The 21,008-nt window shown below is 48.0% G+C and overlaps 1 protein-coding gene across 1 annotated transcript in view; it reads right to left on the reverse strand.

Annotated features, from left to right (window-relative positions):
- Nucleotides 1-21,008, reverse strand: part of PRKCA (protein kinase C alpha) — a 239,853-nt gene that overhangs the window by 74,385 nt on the left and 144,460 nt on the right. Inside the window, exon 7 of the mRNA XM_017855838.1 lies at nucleotides 2,022-2,159. Coding sequence (XP_017711327.1) covers nucleotides 2,022-2,159 — 138 coding nt within the window. The remainder of the gene's footprint in view (nucleotides 1-2,021; nucleotides 2,160-21,008) is intronic.

A 21,008-nucleotide genomic window follows, 5' to 3' on the forward strand; every position in this document is an offset into this window, starting at 1 on the left:
ATAAAAAAAAAAAAAAAAAAAAAGAAAATAACCTCTGGCTACCCTCACTGCTCATTATATGCATCATTAGCATGCGAAAAGACACTCCCACCAGCGCCCTGGCAGTGTACAAATGCCATGGCAACGCCCGGAAGTTACCTTATACAGTCTAAAAGATGGAGGAACCCTCAGTTCTGGGAATTGCCCGCTCCTTTCCCAGAAAACTCATGAATAATAAAACCCTTGTTTAGCATATGATCAAGAAATACCTATATACTCAGTGAAGCAGCCCATACTGCTGCTCTGCCTGGAGTAGCTGTTCTTGCGTTTCTTTACTTCTCTAACAAACTGACTTTTGCTTTATTCTATGGACTCGCTCTGAATTCTTTCTTGCTTGAGGTCCAAGAACCTTCCTCTTGGGATCTGGATCAGGACCCCTTTCTGGTAACACTAAAGTTAAGGAAACAGTTATCTATGGGTTGTGAGGGTTCAGGGCCCAGCTGGCATGGCAAATTTCTAAAACCCTACAGCTACAAGATAAACCACTCTTGCTAAACTCCTCAGCAGTAGGAGCTACCAGGCCCCTCCTAACTCTGATTGACAACCCAGATCACTATGACTCAGACTGGACAGAGGACTGGCCTTACAAACATTCTTTTCTATGATGGATCTGCAGGCCTTAAGCCAGTTTCAGCAGCTTGCAGAGCCTGCACACAAACTGTTTTTGTGTCCTGTGGTTCACCTTTTGATCTAAAAGCCAAATTCCACCTTTTAAATTTTTTTTTTTTTTTGAGACAGAGTCTCGCTCTGTACCCCAGGCTGGAGTGCAGTGATGTGATCTCGGCTCACTGCAAGCTCTGCCTCCCAGGTTCACGCCATTCTTCTGCCTTAGCCTCCCGAGTAGCTGGGACTACAGGCCCTGCCAACACGCCCAGCTAATTTGTTGTATTTTTAGTAGAGATGGGGTTTCACCGTGTTAGCCAGGATGCTCTCGATCTCCTGACCTCGTGATCTGCCCGTCTCAGCCTCCCAAAGTGCTGGGATTACAGGCGTGAGCCACTGCGTCCGGCCCTTAAATTTTTTTTGAGATGGAGTCTCCCTCTGTTGCCCAGGGTGGAGTGCAGTGGCATAATCCTGGCTCACTGCAACCTCCACCTCCCAGGTTCCACTGATTCTCCTGCCTCAGCCTCCCGAGTAGCTGGGATCACAGGTGCACACCACCATGTCCAGCTAATTTTTATATTTTTAGTAGAGATAGGCTTTCACCATTTTGGCCAGGCTGGTAACTCAAACTCCTGACCTCAAGTGGTTCGCCTGCCTTGGCCTCCCAAAGTGCTGGGATTACAGGCATGGGGCACTGTGCCTAGGCAAATTCCACCTCATTTTAATGCTAAGTCCCCACCCCAAAGTGAACATGAGATGCATGTTACATATATGTTCATGTGCTGTACCTGTGCTAGGCTTCCCTCACAGATATATATAGCTTTTCCCCCAAACCTGTTGAATATGGATGACTCTACTGTGTAACATGGACCCTATGAGGCATAAAACCCAACCTGCCCTTTCTCTCGTCAAAGAGAGGGCACCTTCAATTCACACCACAGACTTTCTTTTCCAGGTTTGCAAACTGATATCACCAACAAACCTCTCCTTTCTACCATTTCGCCATCCTGGTGGCTTCTGGATGACTGTACAAATCATGGGGAAATCTTTTTTTGAGACGGAGTCTCGCTCTGTCTCCCAGGCTGGAGTGTACTGGCACGATCTGGGCTCACTGCAAGCTCCGCCTCCCAGGTTCACGCCATTCTCTGGCCTCAGCCTCCCAAGTAGCTGGGACTACAGGCGCCCGCCACCACACCTGACTAATTTTTTGTATTTTTAGTAGAGATGGGGTTTCACCGTGTTAGCCAGGATGGTCTCGATCTCCTGACCTCGAATCACAGGGAAATCTAATGTGCTGTTCTGGAAACTGCGGGGAGAACAAAATTGATTCGACATTCTCTGCAGAAGCCCCTCCCATTTGCAGATGACTGTCCTCTTACCTTTCCAAAACTCCCCTTCCCCAGCACCATGAGGAAATTGAAGTCGGTGAGTTTCACTCGGTCCAGGTTGTTGGAAGGTTGTTTCCTGTCTTCAGAGGGACTGATGACTTTGTTGCCAGCAGGGCCAAGCTTGGCTTTCTAAATAACAAGCACAAATGGGAAACACATGGGTCATTTTTCTGGGGAAAGAGTGACAGAAACCACCGCATTGTAACTGAGTTTGATGTTTGCTTGGAGGTGGGATGGGGTGAGAAAAGGAACTAAGGGTGAGGATTGAATATCTGTTCAGATATCAGCGGCTACACTCACCCTAAGGGGAAAGTCTGCAAAGTATCAGAAAACTGCTCTCCCTATCAAGAGACAACTCTTTACATAGTCAGCCTAGAACTGATGCGTGGGGATCCGTGTAGGGCTGGTTGGTTGTAATTCTAGTTGTAAAAGTTGACTTCTTGGGAAAAACAGTGCTTCGGGTCCATTAACATAATAAAGGAATAAACTGTGTACGCATGCTTTTCGTATTTGTAGATTTTCCAATTTAAAATTAATCTGCATAAAGGAAAACTTATACCCACACCAAAAGGGAGGAAAATGTTCTCTGGAGAGGAACTGCTTGAAATGGCAAAGCCATTCGGATGATTCATTGCTATTTTCAAATGCACGGTAAGAACAGGGGTTGGGTTTTTTTTTTTTTTTTTGATTTTTTTTTTTTTCTTTAAATCAAGAGTTGAACTCACAAAAAGACATGGTGATGTGCATAAGAAGAGATCCCAGCACTTTGGGAGGCCAAGGCAGGTGGATCACCTGAGGTCTGGAGTTTGAGACCAGCCTCGCCAACATGGTGAAACCCCATCTCTACCAAAAATACAAAAATCAGCTGGGCATAGTGGTGCGTGCCTGTAATCCCAGCTACTTGGGAGGCTGAGGCAGGAGAACTGCTTGAACCAAAGGGGTGGAGGTTGCAGTGAGCTGAGACTGCACCATTGCACTCCAGTCTGGGAGACAGAGCGAGACTCTGTCTCAAAAAAAAAGTAAATAAATAAATAAAAATGAGCGCAAGGCACCCTTTGTGCCTGAAGAATATCTGGTCACTGCCTGGCGGGTGAGCTACCAAAGGAGTTTTTAGAAGCTCTAGTGGGAGCCTTGCCCTCACGACTCTCACCAGGGCCTCAGAGTCCATGTCAAAGGCAAAAGGTAAAAGGGCTCAGCAGAAAAAAGAAGGTAAGTAAACCCACAGGAAGTCTCATTGTCGCCGAAGGAGCCCTGGAGAAGCCTGGAGTGGGCTGAGTCTCCCAGCACAAGACTCTGAATTTTGAACATCTGCCTGATGGGGAGGAGCTGGTTGTAAGAAGCCTTGGCTGCTGGCAGGTCCAGGACCCTGGCCCCTGGCTAGACCTCCACAGCTGTATCCCTGAGCCCCAGGACAATGATTCTTGCCTTGGATACATTCTTCTTTTTTTTTTTTTTGACATGGAGTTGTGCTCTTGTTGCCCAGGCTGGAGCGCAGTGCAGTGGCATGATCTCGGCTCACTGCAACCTCTGCCTCCCAGGTTCAAGTGTTTCTCCTGCTTCAGCCTCTTGAGTAGCTGGGATTCGCCAACACGCCTGGCTAATTTTTTTGTATTTTTAGTAGAGACGGGGTTTCACCATGTTGGGCAGCCTGGTCTCGAACTCCCAACCTCAGGTGATGTGCCCGCCTCGGCCTCCCAAAGTGTTGGGATTACAGGTGTGAGCCACCGCGCCCAGCCCATTCTTAATGGAAGAGTGCACCTCCCTCCCTAGTGCAGCAGACCTGAGTTCTGGAGCTCTTGCCAGGAACTCACTCAAGTCAACACCTTGGTGGTTACCAAGATGATGGTGAAGGAGGTAAGGAAGGCACTCAAGGGGCTTTACTATGGACCAGCAGCAGAGAAGGCTTCCGAGGAGTCATCCATCATCCCTCCTGGAACATCACCATGCCTTCATCCTATACGTACTCACTGAGCCCCCTTGTGCTCTCCTGGGGAACCTCTGCATTTGCGGGAGGAGACCCTGCTGACACAGGAATTCAGCAGGACTGGTTTCACAAGATACAGGTCACAAAGAACCCCTAATAAAACAGTATGTGGTGAAGATGCCAGTCAAAACCCACCAAAACCAACAAGGCAATGAAAGCAAGGTCAGGTCTCCTGGGTGCTGGTCATATGCTAATTATAACACATTGGTATGCTCTAGGAAATGCCCGCTGGCACCAAGACAGTTTACAAATGTCATGGCAACATGTGGAAGTTACCCTACATGGTGTGAAAGGGGAATCCTCAGTTCCAGGAATTCCCTGCCCCTTTCCCAGAAAACTCAGGAAAAATCCACCCCTCGTTTAGCATTTGATCAAGAAATAACCACAAAAATAGCCAACCAGCAGCCTTCAGGGCTGGTCTGCCTATGGAGCAGCCACCCTGTTACTCCTTCGCTTTCACTTTACTCTGCAGGCTTGCTCTTGAATTCCCTCCTGCCCAAAGCCGAGAACCTATGTGGCCTCTTAGGCTGAACCCCAATTTTGGGGTTCACCCTGTGACTGCCATCTGTGTCTAGATTCCCAACCCTAACAGTACTTGGCATAGGACATGCACTCAGCTCTCTGGTTGAACAACTACAGAATTGAAGCCCAAATGTGCTTATCAGATGCCGTGCTGTTGGGTGATGCTTTTCTCTGATAAGAATAACCTGCTCGTGGCCGGGCACGGTGGCTCACGCCTGTAATCCCAGCACTTTGGGAGGCCGAGGAGGGTGGATCATGAGGTCAGGAGTTCAAGACCAGCTTGGCCAACATGGTGAAACCCCATATCTACTAAAAAAACACAAAAATTAGCTGGGCATGGTGGCATGTGCCTGTAATCCCAGCTACTCGGGAGGCTGAGGCAGGAGAATTGGTTGAATCAGGACCTGGGAGGCAGAGGCAGCAGTGGGCGAGATTGTGCCACTGCACCCCAGCCTGGGCTACAGAGCGAGACTCAGTCTCCAAAAAAAAAAAAAAAAAAAAAAACCCAGAATAACTCGCTTGTTCAGGGATCAAATCTCAGGGCTTGCATACATGCTTTGATGAGTGAGTTGAGTGCCCCCATTTGACCAGACCAGAGACATTAAAACACGAGGGAAAGATGGCCCTCACATTTTTGCTTCCAGACACCTGTGACTTTGGGGCCACTGGAAACACAGAAGGCCCATAAAGATAAAACATGAATTGTGATGCTACACACACTGGCCTGCCCACTTTGGCAGTGCCAACCCAGTCCTCTAAACGCTGGCCCCAGCAATGATTCTAACTTGAGAAACTTCCTCGGCTGTGTCCTAATTTAATTTTTTATCTTTAATTTTTTGAGATGGAGTTTTGCTCTTGTTGCCCAGGTTGGAGTGCAGTGGCGTGACCTCGGCTCACTGCAACCTCTGCCTCCTGGGTTCAAGTGATTCTCCTGCCTCAGCCTCCTGAGTAGCTGGGATTACAGGCGCGCACCACCAAGCCAAGCTAATTTTTTTGTATTTTTAGTAGAGATAGGGTTTCACTGTGTTGGCCAGGCTGGTCTCGAACTCCTGATCCATCCGCCTTGGCCTCCCAAAGTGCTGGTATTACAGGTGTGAGCCACCACACCTGGCCGGCTGTGTCTAAATTTAAAAGAATAGATAGGAAGTGCAAATTTGAGATGAGAATACTGACCGTGCCACCCTGCTCTGCTCTTCTGACTTAGAGTAAGAAAAAAGTTATCAGAAAGAGGCACAGATTAATTGTATTTTCTCAGGATTCACAATAACATCTGAAAACACCCAAACACTGACTTGCTGATCTGAGGTGCTTGAAACAGGTGAAAACCACTTTCACTTGGGGGAAGCTGCTATTCACACTACCAACAAATGCCCCGCTTCCAACTGTAGCGCGTGGTTCTACCCAGCTATGCTGGACTCCTTTGACATTCCCAGTCATTCCTCCTTCCTCCTTTGACACTTCACCACCACAGTCAGGGGATGTGGGCTGATGCAGTGATGAGCCTCCAGATAGGCAGGGGGGCTTTCTACACACATTGCCATCTACCGCCTCGACGCAGACATAACCTAACGACAGCCTTGTGAGTTTCATGTTATGATCTTAGTCTGGTTATAAGTATGAGACATTGCCCACAGTCACGCTAAAGGCTGACAAAAACATTTTTACATTCAATTACTTCTGAACTTATTTGCAATATGACCTTGGCTACTCGGGTCTCAAATCAATCACCAGGTTTGAGAGGAGCATCCACAAAGGAGATACCTGCTCCCACAAGGTGGAGCTGGGCAGAGGATGCCACAGGCTTCCTGCTCTGCCTGGGCAGATTCCTTTCAGCTGGAAGCAGAGCTGAGTTTCTGGAGGTTGGCAGAGCAGGCAGCTGGTTGGGAAGGAGACAGACCAGGGTGTGGGGTCCAGGGCAGGCTGACCACATCCATATCAGAGAGCTGGCTTCTCAGTGGCCTGGCCCAGAGGGTCAGAATGGATTTCTCCCCAGCCCAAGCCAGCCCTGAGATCAGAGCAGACCCAGAATCTTCACGCCCTTGCTCCCATCAAGAGCAGCACTTCTGTTTCCACTACAGAACACACTTCCTGAGCCATCTCCACGCTGCCACCTGCAGGCCTTGCTGCCAAAGGACACAGAACCATCCAGTGCTGAGTTTTTGAAAGCAGTTCTTTTACGGTAGGAAACTTCATGGTATGGCAACCTCAGGGGTCTAGGCCTGGCTTTGAGCAAGTCCCACTTGCAATCTGGGTCTACTCAATGCTGGGGTTGAGGGAGACAGCCAGTGGATATCCAAGCGGCTGCGTCACTGGGGGCGGGGGATGCCTGAGGGCAGGGGGACAAGGAACCATATGGGACTTCCAGGTGGGCAGGGGCGCCAGGGCTGAGGATCAGATGCAGCGCGAGGCTTGACCTCCAGACCTCCGGTCAGCACCTCCTCTGTCTTCCTGAAGACCCAGCCCTCCCTGGCCTGTCGTTTCTCCTCCACCCCTAGCCTGGCTGACCTCTCCCACTCCTTCAGGTCCCAGCTCAACTGCTATTTCTTCAAGGAAACTGAGACAGGAATAATACAGGGTGGTAGCAGGAGAATAGAAAATTCCAGGCAGCAGTTTCATGGGACTAGCAAAAAAAAAAAAATAAAGTTGAAATAATTGCATAAGCTAGGGGCCCACGAGACCCTAAAAATCAGGATGTGGGCCAAGCTGGCTAAGACCAATTGGACCCCACATGGTGCTGGATTTGACCGAGTTTCACCTGGGACCTCATTGTCCGTTCATTAACATCCTCAGTCCTCTACCTACCAGTGCCATGACCGTTCCCGGAACACCGATATTTACTGTAAAAACGGGTGGCACCACGTTTCTGAGAAATCTCCACCTTTCCCCAGGAATCTTCAGGAATATTCCACCCCTTAAAGAAACCCATAAAGGTAGCAGGCCCCAAACCCCCTTGCAAGTAACTCTCTCTAGAGTACGCCTGGCCTTTCCCTTTCTCAAGTGTATACTGTTCGCTTTGCAATAAATCTCAATATTTTCACTATCTTCTGACTCATCCTTGAATTCCTTCCTGTGGCAATATCAAGAGCCTGGACACCGGCTGAGGTCGAGGTCCCACCAGTGTTTGGGGACCTCCCCTAGCCCACCAGCATCAAAACCCCTCCCCAAAGATGTCCTGTTGCTCTCGCTGGCGGGCTACTGCTAAAATGACAGTGGGAGCCAGGCACGGTGGGCCATGCTTATAATCCCAGCACTTTGGGAGGCCAAGGCACGTGGATCACTTGAGGTCAGGAGTTCAAGACCAGCTGGCCAACATGGTGAAACCCCGCCTCTACCAAAAAATACAAACATTAGCTGGCGTGGTAGTGGGTGCCTGTAGTCCCAGCTACTTGGGAGGCTGAGGTGAGAGAATCACTTAAACCCAGGAGGAGAAGGTTGCAGTGAGCCGAGATCGCGCCACTGCCCTCCAGCCTGGGTGACAGAGTGAGACCCTGTCTCAAAACAAAACAAGAAACGAACAAAACAGTGGTTCTGTCCTAGATTCACTGGCTTCCCACACAACAGAGAGAAAAAGGCCAAGCGCTTTGATGGCTGAAGAGACTCGCTCTGCTCTGTCTCTTGGCTTACTTCCTACCACTGCCTCCGCCTTGGTCCCAGCCATGCCAGCCTGCCACAAGCTCCCAGCCGCCTCCTGCCTCGGGAGGCCAGCTCCGCCCTTCCCTCTTCTGTTCAGTCACCTCCACAGTGGTCTTCCTGAAACCCCAATACTCCTTCCTTCTCCCCGTTAGCTTTCTTTCCAGAACCCGCTGCCACCTGACTACAAGTCTTGGAGGGCAGGGGCCTTGCTGTTCTGTTCACCTTCAAAGTGCAGCTCAAGCGCCTCCTTTTGATTTCTCTGGAATTTCCAACCTGCAGCAGACAGGGCCCCACCCATATCCCCTGAGCTTTCCGTTCTGCACAGCTGCAAACACCTGAGGGTTCCATTCAGGCCACTCCTGCAAAGGGAGCCCAAGGTGCCCGAGTTATGGCCCTTTCAACCAACCATAGCCCTCCACCAGCCCAGAACAGGAAGCCTGTTTCAGAATGTTCCCCCAGCTCACTGACGGACTGAGCTCCAGCTGCCCACAGTGGTCACCAGCTTGAGAACATGCCCTTGGCTGGGTCCTCCCCTTCCCTGGCTCCCATCTTTACTCCCCACCCGTGTCTCCTGGGATCCCTCCTGGAATGAACTTCTCAAAACCCTGGGGCTGTGTCAGCTTCTGGGGAACCTAACACACATTTCCTCTTCTTGGACTTTTTTTTTTTCTAGACAGGGTCTCGCTCTATTGCCCATGCTGCAGTGCAGTGGCATGAGCACGGCTCACTGCAACCTTAACCTCCTGGGCTCAAGTGATCCTCCCATCTCAGCCTCCTGAGTAGCTGGGACTACAAGCATACATCACCACACTCGGCTAATTTTTTTTTTTTTTGTAGACATGGGATTTCGCCATATTGCCCAGGCTGGTCTCAAATTCCTGAGCTCAAGTGATCCGCCCATCTCAGCCTCGCAAAGTGCTGGGATTATAGGTGTGAGCCACCACACCCAGCCTCTTGGATTTATTGATCTGTCTTCCTCACTAGCCTGTGAGATCCTAGGAGGTAAGGACCAAGTCTTGCTCAAGTGTGTATCTTGAGACCAAGCACTGTATCAGGCACATAAATTCAAAACTCAGAGTTCTCTCTCTCATTCATTCACATTTGTGCTCATTAAGCACTAAGACTGACAGAATTGACAGAGGCCAACTTACAGCCAGCACTAGTTGGCCAGATGATGAACTAACACAAAAAGGCAGCTGGTGGTATCAGGTGAGTTGATGCAGACAAGCAGCCCTGGACTCTGCATTTGCACCTTCATATATAATCTGGACTCTTTCTCTCAAGCAATCACTGTTTACGCTGGGACAGCCACAGAGAAATGCTGGGAGGGCTCTCCTGCCTTTAGGGTGGTTGGCCACACGATGACCCTCCCCAGAAGCCACAGGAGACGAGTTAGCCAGGCTAACTGAAACCATGCCCTTGGAAGGGTGTCTCTGAAGGGCTATTCCTCTGCTGAGAAGTCTGGCTTGCCCAAGATCCAGCTGGGATCTCTGGCTCAAGAGCAACAGTGAGCCCTGAGCTGACCATTTCTTTCTCTGAGCTTTTTGATGGGTTGTTTGGCAACTGGTCTCCCAGCAGAATTGAGACCTGCCCTTCCTGGCTTCCATATTGTTGACATAACTCTAGTTGTCATGACTGTAATTCAGACTTCACCAGGAGTGCACATAAAATCAATATATGTCCAGGGATAAAGCTGAAGCCAACAGTCTAACTGCAGAGAGTTCAGAAAACCTGAGGAAGCAGAAGAATAAGCGTGCTGGCATCCTTTACTCCAGCAATGCAAACACGGCCCAACATGGCCAGACACCCTGCTGGGGGTCTGGGCAAATGGAAAATTCTGAATGCAGAGGTTGAAATGCAGAAACGTATGATGTCTCCTGAAGATGAATGAATGCTCACAGCAGAGCATGCACTAGGCTGCTGACCTCAAGCAGATATTAACTCCTTAGAAACACTCCTGCTGACCTGTCGCAAATCTTGAGTCCACCTCACTCATTTCCAAGTTAGGTAAAGAAAGCGGTGGGGGATGAGGCTCTGAGCAGCAGTCAACAGGCTGGAGACCCCCAGGGCTCTCAGTACTGCCATCTTCTTGTGAAACTGTCTTCCACCCTTGCACCAGGAGGAATCCCCTTTCAGCTCTGATGTTTGTCCAGTTCTTTAGAGAACAGAGAGAGGCAGCTGAGAGTGGAGGGTTTGCATCCTGCCTGTACCAGACACGGCTGGGATAAGCTCCTTCACCACGCTAAGCCTCTGGCCCTCCATTGGTAGGATGGGATGATCCTAATGGTGTTTTTCTCACTGGACTCCCGTGAGGAGTAAATGTGAGGATGCTAGGGATGGTGCCTGGTACCCAGTGACTGCTCAATGCCTGGTGCCTCTTATTATTTTTTCCTATTCACCTCTGTTTTCTCAAGAGGGCCCAGTGGCATCCCAGCACAAAGCTATGACTCAGGACACATCTGTTGTTACATTCACGGGTCTCTGTGTGAGACTTCAGCATATTCACCCATTTATCCCACAAACATCTGTGTGTCTGACGTGCCCCAGACACGGTGCCAGGGGCTGGGGAAACTAAGGCCAATAAGAAGTAGCCTCTCCTCTGAAGAACATGTAGTCCAAAGGTACTGGGGTCTATGTCACCACTGCCCAAAGTGTGGTCCTGAGACCAGCAGCGTCAGCTAGAGGTTTGGGAGAAATGCAGATTCTTGGGCCCCATCCCAGATCTAGTAAGTCCAAACACGCATTTTAAACAAAGTCTTTGGGTGTCTCCTGTGCACATTTAAGATTGAGAAATGCTGACCTAAGACAGTGGGGACATTTCTCTAAGTTCCAACATCCCTCTCAAATTCACTGGTCTTTGAGACTCTTTCCATCATTGACAATCTTCAATTATTATATAAAACCAGTGGGTAACTCTGGAAAGAGCCCTGCACTTGGATTCCAAAGAGCTCGGATCAAATCTTAATCTTACCCATTTTTGCTGTGTGACTGTGGACAAATGAGACTGCCTCTCTGAGCCCCAGGTTCCTTCTCTGTAATACAGTATTAAGAAGACTGTGTCCCTGGGCTATTTCACTGGACTGCACTTAAAGTGAAATAAGGTATCTTTTGTAAAAGGACTCTAGTGTAGCACCTCATGCTTTATTCCCTCCACCCTGGTCGTCATCTTCTTTTTTTTTTTTTTGAGATGGAGTTTCGCTCTGTCCACCAGGCTGTCAGGCTGTAGTGGCGCAATCTCGGCTCACTGCAAACTCCACCTCCCGGTTCAAGCAATTCTCCTGCCTCAGCCTCCCGAGTAGCTGGGATTACAGGTGCACGCCACCACGCCTGGCTAATTTTTGTATTTTCAGTAGAGACGGGTTTTACCACATTGGCTAAGCTGGTCTTGAACTCCTGACCTCAAGTGATCCACCTGCCTCAGCCTCCAAAAGTGCTGGGATTACAGGTGTGAGCCACCGCGCCCAGCCTCACTCTGGTCTTCTTTGCTTTGACCCAGAAAGGAGACAAAGTGCAGGAGACTGCACTTTCCTTCAAGCTCCTGACATGCACCTGCTCCATGACTGCAGACTGAAGGCCTCTGGGATTCAAGGAGCAACTGAATGCTGCCTGGGCTAGGGTTCTGTGGGCTAACTCACAGACCAGAAACCCTGTGACCCGCAGAGATGTGTGAGGCTACAAATGGGCTTTGCAGGAGCTTATGACCTGTTGTGAGGTTGAGGCACATCCCCGTGGGCTCCCACACCTTCCTAAGGGTGGCAGGAGAGGCAATGGGTCTTGGCCGTAGATGTCCACCCTGATTTCTGGAAAGCCTGCTGAAGCCCTCTAAGGGGCTGGGTTAAGACTGCAGCAGGAAAAGACCCTGACTTAATAAAATGGTACAAATTTTTAAAAGGGAATGAAAATGGGAATCATCATATATAATATTGTAAATGAAATGAAGTGACACTAAATGCAGAAGCTGTAGCACGTTCTTTTTTTCAAAATGGGACTAAAGCACCTCACAGTTTATTGGCTATGATTCAACAGCCCAGAATCCAGGATTTTTACGTTACTCAACAAATGGCATATTGGCATTTGGTGAACTTTGGCATTGTGATGCCACCTGGGTGACCAGGCTAGGCTGTGAGACCAGGCAGTGTTCCTTCCTCATTTGAAAATTTACTGATGACTGACATGTGTCTCACTTTATACCACATTCTTGATACATTCTTGAAAAGTCACAATAGTCTGCAGTCATTGAAGTTATTAACCATTCAAAGGGCTCCTGTGGTGGCATTCTGTAAAGCAAATCACACAAAGTGAATCTGAATATTGCAAACCCAAATTCGCCTACGTGGGGGTTATGGTACATGTGTAAAAACATCAGTGTCTGAAGCTGTCCATCTGTCATGTGAGAAGCTCTCCACATTCAGCTCCCTATTAGGGGGTTTTTCAAATTAAAATTGAGAGGTGGTTGCGACAAATGACTTACATTGTATATCTATGAGGGGCTGGATGGCTGGAGACATTCACTTTCTAATAGGTTAAAAGTTTGCAGCTGCTGAGCTGTGACAGTCTGACCCACCTTAACAGCAATTCCAAAGGGTTTAATTTAATGCCATAGGTACTCTGCTGTGTTTGAATTTTATATAATGAATATACACTATGTGGAAAAACAGATAGACCATAAAAATAGAAATTTCTGACCTCTAATACAATAGCCCTCTGCCCAGAAATTCTTACAAGGCATGCTGATTTATCTCCAGTATGAATATAGGTCCAAAGATTCATCTATAGCTAAGAATCAGAATCTGAACCATAACTCCAGAGCTCCCAGTGGGTCCATTTTATAATCATAGAACTTCTGGAAAGCCCTCCGAAGTACTGTTTAATGTCTAATTGTCAGAGCCGTTCAAACCAGAGCCACTCCATCTTGAATAGCGGCTGGGTAAAATGAGGCTGAGACCTGCTGGGCTGCACGTGTGCTTCTGGGAGGTCAGGCATTCTTAGTCACAGGATGAAACAGGAGGTCAGCAGGACTGCTCTCAGAAGGTACAGGCCATAAAGACCCTGCTGATAAAACAGGATGCAGTAATGAAGCCGGCCAAAACCTGCCAAAATCAAGATGGCGAGGAAAGCGACCTCTGGCCTCCTTGCTTCTCATTATGTTAATTATAATACATTAGCATGCTAAAAGACACTCCCACTAGCACCATGACAGTCTGTAAATGCCATGGTAACATCCAGCGGTTACCCTACATGGTCTAAAAAGGGAAGGAACCCTCAGTGCTGGGAATTGCCTGCCCCTTTCCCAGAAAACTCATGAATAATGCATACCATTTTAAGCATGTGATCAAGAAATAACCATAAAAAGAGCCAACCAGCAGCCCTTGGGGGCTGCTCTGCCTATGGAGTAGCCATTCCTTTATTCCTTTACTTTCTTAGTAAACTTGTTTTCACTTTACTCTGTGGACTTGCCCCCAACTCTTTCTTCCATGAAATCCAAGAACCTTCTCTTGGGGTCTGGATTGGGACTTCTTTCCAGTAACATAACTACATTCCACTGTAAATGTGTTCGTTCTCACCTGTTTTGTAAATGTGTCTTCAAAAATACATGATCTCTTAGCATTCTTGAAAATAAGGCTTTGATTAATATACTTATCAAAGACAGTTGCAATGTGTGGAGAGATGAACTTGACAACAGAAACTTCTTTCTACTTCTAAGATTCCACGGACAGACAGGCCAACGATGACCAACCTTAGGAACAAATGGATAATTGTGGATTTCTCCTACCATTTTTTGTGCAATGATGAAAGTCCTCTGTATTCACAGTTCATCTGAACAACACTGGCAAAACGCCGCCGATGCTGATTCATTGCTATTCCACGTAACAGGGCATGGTTAACAGAAATAGCCATGCAATATATAACCGAGGATGTCCAGCACAGCATCATGCCTCTAAGGTAATGCCTTTACCTGCACTCACTGAAATGTGAGTTAAGAGACATCAAGTGTTTTGGAAGCAGAAAGCCACAAAGGAACTGACGGTTTTCACGGTATCATTAGTGGAATATGGTCTGTGTATTTCTAACAAGCTCCAAGTCACGGTATCTATTATCTTCTACTCGGTAACGGGGCAACAGGTTAAGATGATGCTACTTAATGGGCATGATAGCCTCCTGGGTAGCACAGTTAGAGTAAATAAAATGTCCTCTGTTCTCTGGTTCAATACTTCATCTGCTGGGACACGCCAAGCATGCTGCCGCCTGAGGTCCTTTGCAGTTGGACGCTTCCTCTGACCCAGATAGGCACAGGACTCCCTTCTATCTCTTCTGACATTGTCCCCGCACCAGCTTCTGCGGTGCATACTCCCTTCCTCTCTTCTCATTACCGATTCTATATTTCTCTACTTGTTTGTTACCTTTTTCGGCCACTGGGATGAGCACAGATAGCTTGTCTGTTTTGTTCCCTGGCACAGCTCCAGTGCCTAGGATGGTGTCTGGGCATGGTGGTCCTCAAATATTTGCAGAAGCAATGAGTAGAGTATATGGGGAAGATAGCTTTTCATATAAGATTTTGAAGAGGCAGAAATGTTGCTTTAAAATAATTTCTACAGCAAGGCTGCCTCTTGTTATAAAAGTATACCCGCTCATTATAAAAATTTAACAGGCATGGATAAGTCAGAAAAAAAGAGAAGAAAATTTAAAACATCTATAATTTTTTTTTTTTTTTTTGAGACGGAGTCTAGCTCTGTCGCCCAGGCTGGAGTGCAGTGGCGGATCTCAGCTCACTGCAAGCTCCGCCTCCCGGGTTCACGCCATTCTCCTGCCTCAGCCTCCCGAGTAGCTGGGACTACAGGCGCCCGCCATCTCGCCCGGCTAATTTTTTGTATTTTTTTAGTAGAGACAGGGTTTCACCGTGTAGACCAGGATGGTCTCGATCTCCTGACCTCATGATCCACCCGTCTCGGCCTCCCAAAGTGCTGGGATTACAGGCTTGAGCCACCGCGCCCGGCCTATAATTTTTTAATTTATTTTTGAGACGGAGCACGCTCTGTCGTCCAGGCTGGAGTGCAGTGGTGTGATCTCAGCTCAATGCAACCCCCGCCTCCTGGGTTCAAGCGATTCTCGTGCCTCAGCCTCCTGAGTAGCTGGGATTACAGGCACGTCACCATGCCTGGCTGATTTTTATATTTTTAGCAGAGATGGGGTTTTACCATGTTGACCAGGCTGGTCTTGAAGTCCTGACCTCAAGTGATCTGGCCTCCCAAAGTGCTGGGATTGCAGGTGTGAGCCACCATGGCTGGCCTAAAACATTTATAATTTTATACTCACTTTGGCAGCATATTATACTAAGATCCTACAATTTTATCACCCAGAGGTAATCATTAATAACATTTTGGTGGACATTCTCCTAATCCTTTCTTTTCGTGATTTCCTATGTGATACAGACAGAATCCGATTGTTTGTAACCTGCTTCTCCCCTTTTCTTATTGTGAGCTTCTGGTTATAAGCACTCTGCTGCCACATGATTTGAGTGACTGCATCATACCCCATGACATGGCTCTGCTGTAGTTGATGTAACCATTCCTTATTGTTAGACACCTAGGTTGCTCCCAGTTGTTTTCAATAACATGCAGATGAACAATTTTGTCCAAATCTGTGTGTATCCTTGAAGTCCCCAGGATAGATTCCTGAATGTGAAATTGGCGGGGGATCTCCAGCAATTTCAGAATAAATGAAAATTACCTGTTTGTGTCGTTTTTGGGGAGGTCACAAACAAGTTCCCTTGTGCCCAACTGCACAAGGACAGGCATTTTAATCTCACCATGAAAAGTCAAAGAGAAGAGGAAGAAGCCCCGAGTTAAGGCAGCCTAATTCCTGAAGGCAGGTTCTTGGTTTCTTTTGCGTTGTGTGTCTAAATTCATGGTTGGAATTTTTTTTTTTTTTTTTTTTTTTTTTTTTTTTTTTTTTTNTTTTGAGACGGAGTCTTGCTCTGTAGACCAGTCTGGAGTGCAGTAGCCGGATCTCAGCTCACTGCAAGCTCCGCCTCCCGGGTTCCCGCCATTCTCCTGCCTCAGCCTCCCGAGTAGCTGGGACTACAGGCGCCACCACCTCGCCCGGCTAGTTTTTTGTATTTTTTAGTAGAGACGGGGTTTCACCGTGTTAGCCAGGATGGTCTCGATCTCCTGACCTCGTGATCCGCCCGTCTCGGCCTCCCAAAGTGCTGGGATTACAGGCTCGAGCCACCGCACCCGGTCCATGGTTGGAATTTCTAACTGTACTTCTTTCTCAGATCTGGCTGTGTGTATGTTTTATGTCCAGATGTCAAAACAAAAACACATCTTTCCTTCCACAATATAGAAAGTGGTCTTGGAAGGTGCTATGGTTTGAATGTGTGTCCCTCAAATTCACATGTTGAAATCCTTAGCCCCAAGTGATGGTATCAGGAAGCAGGGTCTTTGGAAGGTGACTAGGTCATAAGGGTGGATCCCTCATAAATGGGATTAGTGCCCTTATAAAAGAGGCCTCAGAGGCTGGGTGTGACCCCAGGCTCATGCCTCTAATCCCAGCACTTTTGAAAGGCTGAGGCAGAAAGATAGCTTGAGGCCAGGATTTGAGAACAGCCTAGTAAACATAGTGAGACCCCATCTCTACAAAAAATAATTTAAAAAATTAGCCAGGCATGGTGGTGTGCACCTGTAGTCCTGGCTACTCAGGAGGCTGAAGTGGGAGGATTGCTTGAGCCCAGGAATTCGAGGCTGCAGTGAACAGTGATTGTGCCACTGCACTCCTATCAGAATGAAACTCTGTCTCTAAACAATAAAAACTGTAATAAAAAGAGGCCTGAGAGGCTCCTCATCCTTTCTACCATATGTGGGCAAAGCCAGAAGATGCCATCTGTGAATCAGAAAGTAAGCCTTCACCAGACACCTCACCTGCCTTGATCTTAGACTTCCCAGGATTCCGAACTAAGAGACATAAACATATGCAGTTTGTAAGCCACACAGTTTATGGTATTTTGCTATAGCAGCCCGAGTGGACTCAGACAGAAGGGGAGCTTAACAGTGATCCTTAGTCAGTCCCCCAAGCCACCCCACTTCCTTCTGACAGCATTTTTCTGGTTGCACAATCTGATCTGTAAGTGCAACCTGGAAATAAGGGCCTGGGTGATTCCTCCCACACAACTGGGTCAACACCTGCCACTTGGAGTTTTCTCCTGGAGGCAGGAATCACAGGTGACCAGCAAATCACAGACGTGCGTCATTCCTTCTCCTGCTGGCAACTGCAGCGAGGGCCTCAGAACCAGACTATCAGCCACAGAAGGGTCCCTGGGGAGTCTGACCTGCCTAGGATGCAGATGAAGATGCTGAGGTCTAGGAGCTAACTTCACTATAGTCACTTTGTGGCAGTGCTAGGGGAGGAAGAGAAGGATGCTGCTGTTCCCTACAGAGGCCCTGAAAGTGGATGCTGGATCATGCCGTACGTTTCCCTGTGCTAAGGGTTGCCCCATCTGGGCTGTAATCGTTGACTAACAGCAAGAGGATGACAGAGCTTTTAGAATTCAAAAGAAACTTGGGGATAGTCTCATGAAGGCTGCCCATGTTACAGATGAGGAGAATGAGCCCAGGGGGCACGGTGATATGTCTAAATCAGTTTTCCATCCTGAGCTCTGAATCCAGAACTCTGGTCTTTGAATCTAGCGCTCTTCCTCCTACATTGAGGGTGAGCAAACTTTTTCTGTCAAGGTCCAGGTAGTAAGTATTTGTGGCTTTGTGTGCCAAATGCTGTCTCTGTCATAACTCTCAAATTCTGCCACTGTAGCTTGAAAGCTACAAAAGTGAGTAAAGGAGGGAAGCTGTGTTCCAATAAAGCCTTAATGGTGAAAGCAGGCAGCGGCTGGGGTCTGAGCTGTGGACTGCAGTTTGATGACCCTTGCTGTCTATCGTGCAGGTTCTCAAATCATTCATCCTCATTTGCAGTTAAGATTTCAATACAATGTCTGTATCTCCTTAATCTATCAGAACAGTGACAATTAAGAATCTCAAGAGCACTAGAATTAAATCACTATTCAGGCTCTTCCACAATGCTTGCTATGCCGGGCAGCACAGGAAAAGGAAATTTTGCAGCCAAACAATGGTGGTGAATGAAGTATGTATTCAGCAGAGCAAAATTTAAGGGCAACACATTCAATCGTTTTCTTAACGAGAAATATTTTCATGGACACACCCACTTTGGCTGTTGCCACGGTTAAAATAAATTCACAGGCAGTGAGAGAGCCTCCGTTGTCATGGCAACCGAGCCACACTCCAAGGAGAAACGTGAGACCCTGATGTGCTGGCACTTTGCCTGATGTGGAAACTGCAAAGTGCTTGGTTCTTTTCATACCACATAATATTCACCTCTAGTATCCCAGTGTGTGATTTTCTTTACAGCCAACCAATTTTTTTCCCTGTTTCCCAGATTTGTCTGTTGATAATTGACACATCTGTTAGGATGGCTAATCTTGATGGTGCACCCCTTGTCTCACCTGCTGAACACCTCCTGGAAAGGCTGTTTGCCCTTGTACTGCATTCTCCCCAACTGTTAAATCTCCAGGCTTACATGAGGATTCCCCACCAACGACCTTAAGTTTTCCATGTGCAAAAATGTTTTTCTCCCACCAGGGAGCTGATGGCACACTTGCATCTGATGCCCGGCTTAGAGGAAGGCCCAGTGCACACTGATGCAGCTATGACACAGCATTGTTCGAGACCTTTGAGCGCTTCATAATTTTTGGAAACCTATTCCTTTTCCTGCTATGAATGCTCCCCTTGGGAATTAACACCACGCTGGCTTTATGGGTTGGCTGTGGCAGGGTCAAGAATCACATGAACTCAGAAACATCATCAAAGTAAATAGTTTTTCAGACTGTCAGCAACATGGCCCGAACTGGGGATTTCTCTGGTGCTAAAAAAAAGCCAGGAAGATAGAAAATGGGCTAGGGCCCTGTGCAAGCAAGAGTAGACTGAAGGAGCCATCCGGCTCTTGGGAAACCCTTGACTTCTTTGCAGCACACTGAAGACCCTCTAAAGCCAAGAAGCAATTGGGAGCACAAGGTGCTGATCTCATCTTTATGTCCACTAAAATGTAAAGACATCCAGGCAAAAGTTCATTGCTATTTGTTGTGTGCAGGCATCATGGAATCTTTCATTTGCAAATCTTTACTGCCCTCTTGTGGTATCCAGTTTCTGAAGCAACTGCACTTTGGGATCTTTTAGCAGAAATCCACCTAAGGTTCACTAGTCTGCCATACAGAGACAGGTAAAGTCCCAATAAATAGGGCAAGACGTCACAAACAAGACACAAAATTGTATCTACGCAGATGCAAAAAACTGTATCCTTTATAGTAGATGACCTGAATCACTAATGTAAGTGCCGGGACTTTGCAAAATGCCAACAGAACTATAGATGCCAAAAGTGGGTTTTAGGATCTCTGGGTGCTCTATTTCTAGAAAGCAAAGATCCAAACAGTTGTAGGCCTTTCTGTGTCTCCCGAATCTTTCCAAACCCTTGACTGGGTGCAGATTCTGCAAGCCACAGATCCAAGAAAAGGCCTGGGGGAAAAGGAGGCAGTGAGGGCTGCAGGGGGCCCTGGAGTGGTCCGAGGGAGCCACTGTGTTTGTCTCAGAAACAGAGAACGACCTGGAAAATAGTGAGAAGTAATGACAGTCACACGAGGGCAGGGTTCAATGAAAAAGCCACTTCTGGGAAAATCCAATTGGAGCTAAGCGAGCACAGAACAGCAGCTCCTGAAGTCAATACAAACCAGTAGCAAAAAACACACCCAAGCTGTAACTGGCAATAAAGCCCAGTTCCCCAAGGAAGAAGGTTCCAGAGCCTTCCCTTCATGGCTGTGCAGCTGCTGCAGAAAAGGAAAACAGGATGACTGGGCATCCTCACAGAGAAAACAAAACAAAACAAAACATCCTATCCCTGAAATGCTGGATAATACTGCTCAACTACTCAACGGGAACTTTTTATAAAATGTCCCCGACAGGAGCAAGCAATTGGAAAGCACAGCCGACTATCATTAAATTTAGCACAATATTTCCATAATCATTGATTTCATCCTACCCTCACTGAGCCTTTTTAATCCACACCAGTTTTTAAAACCGAGGGGCCTCATTATAGCTCAATGGGACACCTGCTTCCACGGCTAGCAGCAGCTGCACTGTTCTGGGCTATTCTCCGGGCCCTCTGTGTCAGGCAGCTCACAGGCGACCTTGGGGGCGCTCAGGAGGAGGACAAGCATGGGATCTGGGGTCTGCCAGCAGTGGTCTGGGACAGCAGTAAAGGCACTGCTCACTTCTCTGAGGCCTGTTTCTTCATCTGGAAAATGGGTCAGCACTCCCTTCCTCGTCCTGCAGGCCTGGGAGCCCTCCCATCCTGCAGTGGTGAGGGAGTGATCAGAGCTCGGGGCCGGTGGCTGCTGCCATTCTGAGTCGTCTTGCTCCAGCCATCGCCTGCTGCCAGGTGGCAGCGTCAGAAGACAAATTCCCATTCCAGGAAGGGGGAAGAGATGAGGCAGTGGAACAGTGAGACTTCTCCTAAAAAGACAGGGGCTTCCCAGCTGCCCTCAGGGGACTCCGATAGGACTGAGGAGCTGTTCTCCAGCGGAAGGGGCTGCCTGAGGGCAAGGGGGAGGTAGGTGTTTCCTGTCTCCAATGGTGGGCACAGGCCTGAGGGCACAAGGACAGCTGAGGTCAAGAGACTTTTCCCTTTACACATGGTATTTGCATCCTAGCACTCTGGCCCCTGCACGAGGTCTGGCAGCTTGAGGGGCGTGGACTCACAAGGGGGCATTCTCCCAGAGGGAA

The sequence above is a fragment of the Rhinopithecus bieti genome, unplaced genomic scaffold, assembly GCF_001698545.2.
Source record: "Rhinopithecus bieti isolate Rb0 unplaced genomic scaffold, ASM169854v2 scaffold_39870, whole genome shotgun sequence".
Taxonomy (NCBI): Eukaryota; Metazoa; Chordata; class Mammalia; order Primates; family Cercopithecidae; genus Rhinopithecus; species Rhinopithecus bieti.